This window comes from Otolemur garnettii, unplaced genomic scaffold (genome assembly GCF_000181295.1).
Source record: "Otolemur garnettii isolate 467f Iridium unplaced genomic scaffold, OtoGar3 scaffold00018, whole genome shotgun sequence".
Lineage (NCBI taxonomy): Eukaryota > Metazoa > Chordata > Mammalia > Primates > Galagidae > Otolemur > Otolemur garnettii.
Genome location: NW_003852413.1, coordinates 213445 through 222205, shown reverse-complemented (window position 1 = coordinate 222205; position 8761 = coordinate 213445). Strand labels below are relative to the sequence as shown.

At 41.7% G+C, this 8761-nt stretch overlaps 1 protein-coding gene across 1 annotated transcript in view; it reads right to left on the bottom strand.

The window, feature by feature from the left end:
* Positions 1-8761, bottom strand: part of B3GNTL1 (UDP-GlcNAc:betaGal beta-1,3-N-acetylglucosaminyltransferase like 1) — a 114026-nt gene that overhangs the window by 20410 nt on the left and 84855 nt on the right. Inside the window, exon 7 of the mRNA XM_012802825.2 lies at positions 1607-1702. Coding sequence (XP_012658279.1) covers positions 1607-1702 — 96 coding nt within the window. The remainder of the gene's footprint in view (positions 1-1606; positions 1703-8761) is intronic.

Genomic DNA, 8761 nt, shown 5'->3' with positions numbered 1-8761 from the left:
CTTTCTTTTTTTACGGTCTTCCATTTCTTTTTTTCTAGTTGTTTATTTAATTCCTCTAGAGCTTTCTTTTGCGGCCGCTCACAACTTCTTTTTCTTTGCCAACAAACCACAGCTCCCGTGGTGTCAGGCTGCTTCTGGTTAAGTACACCTGTTTCCGTTCTTGGTTATCTCCTGATTCAGCCTCAGTGCCAGCGTGCACCTGTAACTCCACTCTCATCAAGTTGGCCACCTTGACCTCTGGGTCACAGATGTCTTCATGTATATCTTCCTCTTCCTCCCCATCACTGTCTTCCTCATCACACAGGAAGCTCTGGTGGCCAAGGGGAGACAACAGTGACTTGGGGGGAATTGCTGCAGCTGAGCAGTGATGAAGGTGGGCACATGACCTCCAACCCTTGTCCTGGGCACCCATCATGAGGACGAAAAGGAGCCCAAAGAGGGCTGAGCCCTGGGTCTGCTGTTGGCAGAGAAACAGGGGCAGAGAAAGGGAGAAGCAGCCCCCACTGCCTGGCTGTCCACATCAGGCCCATCAAGTTCAAACTCCAGAGTCACAGCAGGGCAGTGATGAATGCATTTTCCCAACTAAAAGTCTGCCCATCTTGCAAGATGGGTAGCTCTGTGTCCACAGAGAGGTGAGGGGCATGTCTTACCCACGGGCCAGAAGAGCATGGTGGGGCCCAGCCCCGCCCAGGCTCCTCCTGCCCCTCTGTTCCAGGGGTGCACCTGCTGAGCAACCTGGCATGGGAAGGGATGCACATGCTTCGGGTGGACATGGTGGAGGCTCTGGTGCGCAGAGGGCCAGTATCCTGGGCTGCAGATAGGGCCACAGCATGTGAAGCCGATTTGGGGACTTATGAGTGTGGCTTGCTTATCTCACTTTGGGGGAGATTCCAGGAATAGCTGTGGCCCTGGGATAGGCAGAACAGTATAGCCGTGCAGTGGAGCTGCCCTCTGAGGTCAGGGTAACCATGGAAGACTATTCTGGCCACTATATGAGTCAGGGGCAGTGCAGAAGCTGGCCTCCCCTCCCTGCGAGGCAGGAGGAACCAGGGAGGGGGCAGCAGGGACCAAGTGGTGACCCCATTGTCCAGATAAAGAAACAAAGGCTTAGGGCGAGAAAGACAGATTTGGGGTCACAAGCGCAGGAGGTATAGGCTAGGCCTGAGCCTTCCTTGCCCCCGCCCCAGGAGCCTTGTGCCCAGACCCCTGGGCTCAACAGGTAGGTGAAAATCCAGAGGAAGTTTCAGGACCACAACAGACAGACTGCTGTGGCCTGGCTGGTACTGCTCACACCCTGTGCTACCCCACATGTGGCTTTTAAACCAGAACAAGGTGACCTAGACCCCCAAACAGGGAGGTGTCACCAGGTATGTGCCGGTACTAGTACAGAAATCCCCTGCTTCCCGCCAGAGGCTTGCCAGCACAGCAGGAGGAGGCTGAGAAGACCTTCACAGAAGGTAACTTCCTGATCCTCAGAGCCTGGGAGGTGCATCAGAGCTGAGGGCAGGGGTTGTGTGAGAAACCCACAAACAGATGACAGCAATAGCGTGCCCACCCTGGAGGGAGGGACCTGAAAGACACCCAATTCCTGTGTCTTGGCACTTACCTGACCTCCCTCGTCAAACGTTCCCACGTAGGAAAACCATGCTCGAGAGCAGAACCAGGTAGGCATGACCACTGTGGGGCCATGTGAGGTAAAAACCTAGAAGCAATGAGCACTGACAGTCAGCAGAGAAGAGCAGCTTGCTGCACACAATCTGCAGTCTACTTCCCACAGTGTCATTCAAAAAGAGACGATGGAGCTGCATATCCCTTCTCCACAGGACCAGGGCTCAGGGGACTCTGCAGCTGGGCCAGTGGTGTCCAGCCCACGGCTGACAGATAAAGGGCAGTAAGTGCAGCCCCCACAGGCATGGCGCCACTGGTACTCAGATAGGGAGGAACACCCCCCCGCCCATCCCCTCTGCCCTGACCCTGCTCCTGACAATAAACTATCCACTTTGAATCATGCGAAGAGCCCATAACAGCATAAAAGGATGTGGGTAACAAGCCATTTTCAGTCATAAGGAGAAGAATCCACAACAGCATAAAAGGACATAAACCCACAGACACACATACATAGAGAGACCTCATAGCTCAGAGGAGACACACAGACTTCTGCAAAGACATAGACCACAAAACTGATTCCAGAAGAAACAGAAATCTGACCTGATCTCTAATGAGTCACAGATCCAAAGAGTCAAGAACCTTCCCACAAAGAAAAGCCTGAGACCACATGGCTTCCCTGGTGAATTTCACCGAATGTTTAGAGAATTAGCACCAATCCTGCTTAAACTCTTCCAAAAACAGAAGAGGAAGGAACATTTCCTAGGTCATTCTATGAGGCCAACATTGCCCTGGTACTTAAGCCAGATAAAAATATCACAAAATTACACACTGATATTCCTTATGAATACAAATGCAAATTCTTCACAAAAACACTAGTAAACTGAGCCATTTTTATGACCAAGTGGATTTACCTCAGGGTTGTAAGAACGGTTCAATATAACACACCATGTTGACAGAATAGAGGACAAAATGTGCATGATCATCTCAACAGATGGACAAAAAGTCAATACCCTCTGAGATAAAACTACTCAACCTAAAAATAAAAGAAAACCTCCTTACTCTGATAAAGAGCATTTACAAAAATCCCACAGTTACTGTCACACTTAGGGTGGTGAGACACTGAGGCCTGCCCTAGTCAGGAACAAGACAAGAGCATCTGCTCTCACCACACCTCCAACTCTGTGTTGGGCAGTTTAGCCAGAGAAAGCAAGAAAAAGAAACAGACTATACAACTGGGAAAGGAAGAAGTAAAACTATTGCTATTTGCAGATGACATGATCCTGTAAGTAGAATACCCTAAGGAAGACAGATATACAGACACACACAGAGACAGAAACCCAGACATACACACATAGATATACACAAAAACACACATAGAGACACAGAGTCTGTGCTAACAATTCAGCAAAGTTGTAGGATATAAAATCCATACATAAAACTCAACTATATTTTTCCCCTTTTTTTAAAAAATTAAATCACCGCTGTATATATTAATATAGTCATGGGGTATAATGTGCTAGTTTTATATACAATTTGAAATATTTTTATCAAACTGGTTAACATAGCCTTCATGGCAATAGCTTTCTTAAGTTATTGTGTTAAGACATTTATATAATCTTACCCTTGTAAGATTTTTGCTGTGGTCCCAACAATTACCCTCCCTCCACCCATCCTGCCCCCTCCCCTCCCCTCCCTTTCCCCATATTCTTGGGCTATAATTGGGTTATAGCTTTCATATGAAAGCTATAAATTAGTTTCATAGTAGGACTGAGTACATTGGATACTTTTTCTTCCATTCTTGAGATACTTTGCTAAGAATATGTTCTAGCTCCATCCGTATAAACATAAAAGAAGTAAAGTCTCCATCTTTCTTTAAGGCTGCATAATATTCCATGGCATACATACACAACAATTTCTTGATCCATTTGTGGGTCGATGGGCCCTTGGGCTTCTTCCATGACTTAGCAATTATGAATTGTGCTGCAATAAACATTCTGGTACAAATATCTTTGTTATAATGTGATTTTTGGTCTTCTGCATAAATACCTAATAGAGGAACTATAGGATCAAATGGCAGGTCTAATTTTAGTTCTCTAAGTGTTCTCCGAACGTCTTTCCAAAAGCAATGTATTAGTTTGCATTCCCACCAGCAGTGTAGAAGTGTTCCCTCTCCTCCACATCCATGCCAACATCTCTGGTTTTGGGATTTTGTGATATGGGCTAATCTTACTGGAGTCAGATGATATCTCAAAGTAGTTTTGATTTGCATTCCTCTGATGATTAAGGATGAGCATTTTTTCATATGTCTGTAGGCCATGGCCTGCCTTCTTCAGAGAAATTTCTCTTCAAGTCCCTTGCCCACCCTGAGATGGGATCACTTGTTCTTTTCTTGCTAATACGTTTGAGTTCTCTGTGGATTCTGGTTATGAAACCTTTGTTGGAGACATAACCTGCAAATATCTTCTCCCATTCTGAGGGCTGTCTGCTTGCTTTCCTTACTATGTTCTTGGCTGCGCAGAAGCTTTTTAGGTTGATCAGGTCCCAGTAGTATATTTCTGATGCTGCTTTAATTGTCTGGAGGGACCTCCTCATAAAATATTCACCCAGGCCAGTTTCCTCAAGAGTTTTCCCTGTAGTTTCTTCTAGTATTTTTATAGTTTCACATCTTAAGTTTAAATCTTTAATCCAGTAAGAGTCTATCTTAATTAATGGTGAAAGGTGTAGGTCCAGTTTCAGTCTTCTACAGGTCGCCAGCCAGTTCACCCAACACCATTTGTTAAATAGGGAATCTTTTCCCCACTGAATGTTTTTAATCGGCTTGTCAAAGATCAAATAACGGTAAGTAGCTGGGTTCATTTCTTGGTTCTCAATTCTGTTCCATGCATCTACCTCTCTGTTTTTGTGCCAGTTCCATGCTGTTTTGATCACTATCAATTTATAGTATACCCTGAGGTCTGGTAGTGTGATTCCTCCTGCTTTGTTTTTATTTCTGAGTAATGTCTTGGCTATTTGAAGTTTTTTCTGATCCCATATAAAACAAAGTATTTTTTCGAGATCTTAAAAGTATGACAGTGGAGCTTTAATAGGGATTGCATTAAAATTGTATGTTGCTTTGGGTAGTATAAACATTTTAACAATGTTGATTCTTGCCAGCCATAAGCATGGTACATTTTTCCATTTGTGAACATTTTCAGCTATTTCTTAAGAGTTTCATAGTTCTCTTTACAGAGATTTTTTTCACATCCTTTGTTAGATAAACTCCCAAATATTTTATCTTCTTTGGCACTACCGTGAATGGAATAGAGTCCTTGACTTTTTTTTTCAGCTTGACTATTGTTGGTATATATAAAGGCTACCAATTTATGAGTGTTGATTTTGTACCCTGAGACGCTGCTGTATTCCTTGATCACTTCTAAGAGTTTTGTAGTAGAATCCCTGGTGTTTTCCAGATATACAATCATATCATCTGCAAAGAGTGAAAGTTTGATCTCTTCTGACCCTATATGGATGCCCTTAATTACCTTTTCTTCCCTAATTGCGATGGCTAAAACTTCCATTACAATGTTAAAGAGCAGTGGAGACAATGAGCAACCTTGCCTGGCTCCTGATCTGAGTTGAAATGATTTCAATTTAACTCTATTCAATAGGATGTTGGCTGTGGGTTTGCTACAGATGGCCTCTATCAGTTTAAGAAATGTCCCTTCTATACCAATTTTCTTAAGTGTTCTGATCATGAAGGGATGCTGAATATTATCAAAACATTTTTCTGCATCAATTGAGAGAATCATATGGTCTTTGTTTTTTAATTTGTTTATGTGCTGAATTATATTTATAGATTCATGTATACTGAACCAGCCTTGAGACCCTGAGATAAAACCCACTTGGTCATGGTATATAATTTGTTTGATGTGTTGCTGGATTCTGTTTGTTAGGATCTTGTTGAATATTTTTGCATCAATATTCATTAGTGATATTGGTCTGTAATTTTGTTTTCTTGTTGGGTCATTTCCTAGTTTGGGGATCAAGGTGATGTTTGCTTCATAGACTGTGTTGGGTAACATTCCTTCTTTTTCTATATTTTGGAAAAGGTTGAATAATATAGGCACCAGTTCCTCTTTAAAGGTTTGGTGAAATTCTGACGTGAAGCTATCTGGTCCCGGGCTTTTCTTTTTAGGGGAATTTTGTATAGTTGATGCTATTTCAGAGAAAAGCCTGTTCAGCATTTCCACTTCATTTTGGCTAAGTCTTAGAAGGTGGCATGCTTCCAAATATTGGTAAATTTCCTTCAGATTTTCATATTTCTAAGAATACAGTTTCTTATAATATTCATTAAGGACTTTTTGAATTTCTGAGGGGTCTGTTGTTATTTCGTCTTTACTACTTCTGATTGGTAAAATTAAGAGATTTTACTCTTTTTTTCCTGGTTAGATTAGCCAAAGGTTTATCTATTTTATTGACCTTTTCAAAAAACAAACTTTTGGATTTATTGATCTGTTGTATAATCCTTTTGTTTTCAATTTCATTTAATTCTGCTCTAATTTTAGTTATTTCTTTTCTTGTGCTAGGTTTGGGATTGGAATGTTCTTCCTTTTCCAGTTGCTTAAGATGTCTCATTAAGTTGTTAACTTCCTCTCTTTCCGTTCTCTTGCAGAAGGCTTACAGTGCTATAAATTTCCCTCTTAGGACTGCCTTTGCAGTATCCCAGAGGTTCTGATAATTCATGTCTTCATTATCATTTTGTTCCAAAATTTGGTAATTTCCTTCTTAATCTTGTCTATGACCCAGCTATCATTCAGCATAAGGTTATTTAGCTTCCATGCTTTTGTATGAGTATGCAGATTCTTCTTGTTACTGAGTTCAACTTTTATTCCATGATGGTCCAGGAAGATGCAAGGAATAATTTCTGTTCTTTTAAAATTGCTGAGGTTAGATTTGTGACCTAAGATGTGGTCAATTTTGGAGTACGTTCCATGGGCTGATGAGAAGAATGTGTATTCAGTTTTGTTAGGATGAAATGTTCTATAGATGTCTGTTAAATCCAAATGTTGAATGGTTAAGTTTAAATCTAAGATTTCTTTGTTTAGCTTTTTATTGGAGGATCTATCCAACACTGTCAAAGGGGTATTAAAATCTCTGACTACTATGGAGCTGGAGGAAATCAAGTTGCTCATATCTGTTAGAGTGTCTCTTATAAATTGAAGTGCATTCTGGTTGGGTGCATAAATATTAATTGAAATCTCATTGTATTATTACCCTTAACAAATACGAAATGAGCATCCTTATCCTTACTTACTTTTGTTGGTTTAAAGCCTATTGTATCTGCGAATAAAATCACAACACCTGCTGTTTTCTGCTTTCCATTTGCCTGGAATATAGATGACCATCCCTTCACCCTGAGTCTATATTTATCTTTTAAGGCAAGATGAAATTCTTTTATGCAGCAGATATCTGGCCTGAGTTTTTGTATCCAGTCAGCCAGACTGTGCCTCTTTAGAGGACAATTTAAGCCATTCACATTAATAGAGAATATTGATAAGCCTGGTAAAATTTTGAGTATTGAATTTTTTGAAAGTCCAGTGAACATTTTTAATCCTTTCGCCACTGTGGAAGTTGGAATTTGATCAAAAGTTTCTGAGTGAGTTTATTTTTGTGGTGGAGGATTGCGCTGGTCATTATGGAGGATAGGTCTGAGAATATCCTGGAGAGCTGGTTTAGTTATGGCAAATTTCTTCAATGTGTGAATGTCATTAAAGTACTTAGTTTCCCCATCATAAATGAAACTCAGTTTAGCTGGATACAGGATCCTGGGTTGAAAGTAATTTGTTTTAGGAGATTAAAAGTCGATGACCACCTTCTTCTAGCTTGAAAGGTTTTTTTTTTTTTTTTTTTTGAGACAGAGCCTCAAGCTGTCCCCCTGGGTAGAGTGCCGTGGCATCATGCTCACAGCAACCTCCAACTCCTGGGCTCAAGCGAGTCTCTTGCCTCCGCCTCCCAAGTAGCTGGGACCACAGGCGCCCGCCACAACGCCTGGCTATTTTTTGGTTGCAGCCGTCATTGTTGTTTGGCGAGTCCAGGCTGGGGATTCGAACCCGCCACCTTAGGTGTACGTGGCTGGCGCCTTAGCCGGTTGAGCTATAGGCGCCGAGCCAGCTTGAAAGGTTTTAGCAGAGAGATCTGCAGTCATTCTAATATTCTTCCCCTTGTAGGTTATGGTTTTCTTACTTTCCTTCTGGCTGCTTTCAGAATTTCCTCCTTCATGTTAACTTTAGTGAAGTTAATTATGATATGCCTGGGGGGTATCTTATTTGGGTTGAATTGTGCTGGTGTTCTGAAACTGTCTGCTCTCTGAATTTCAGAGTCTCTTGGCATGTCTGGAAAGTTCTCTTTCATAATCTCATGAAGAAGAGCCTCTGTGCTTTGTGAAGCAACTTTATCACTTTCAGGGATTCCTATAAGGCAAATATTAGTTTTCTTCAAATTATCCCAGAGCTCTCTGAGAGAATGATCCATTTTTACTCTCCATGTTTCTTTCTCTTTGAGAGTTTGGGAGCATTCAAAACCTTTTCTTCAAGGTCAGAAATCCTTTCTTCTGCTTGCTCCATTCTGTTACTGAGAGATTCTACTGTATTTCTCAGATCTTTGAGGGCTGCCAAATCTTGTCTCAATGTGTCAATATCTTTGGTGATTCTGTCTTTGAATTCATAGAACTCTTGAGACAACTTTTGAAATGCTCCTTGAATTTCTAATTCCAACTTTGCCTCTATTCTATTCTAATCTTATTTGCGATCCAAATTCTGAATTTGATTTCTGACATCTCAGCCATCTGTTTATGAATGGGATCTTCCATTGTGTCTGCCATATCCTTCCTTGGGGAGGGGGGGGTGTTGATCTACTCTGGTTATTCATGTTGCCAGAGTTTCTCCACTGATTCCGCCCCATGCTTAATTTACACCATTTGGCTTTTCACCTAGAGCTTTACCAAGGACCCATTCAGTGCTACGGCCTGAGAAACTGGGGGTTTCCTTGGTTTGGTGGGGCTAAGTCGCTCTGTCTTATTTTCAGCTGGTCTCTGTACTACTACCCTAGTAAATCAGTTAATATATACACAAGCAATGAACAATCTAAAAATGAAATTAAGAAAACATTTCCTGGT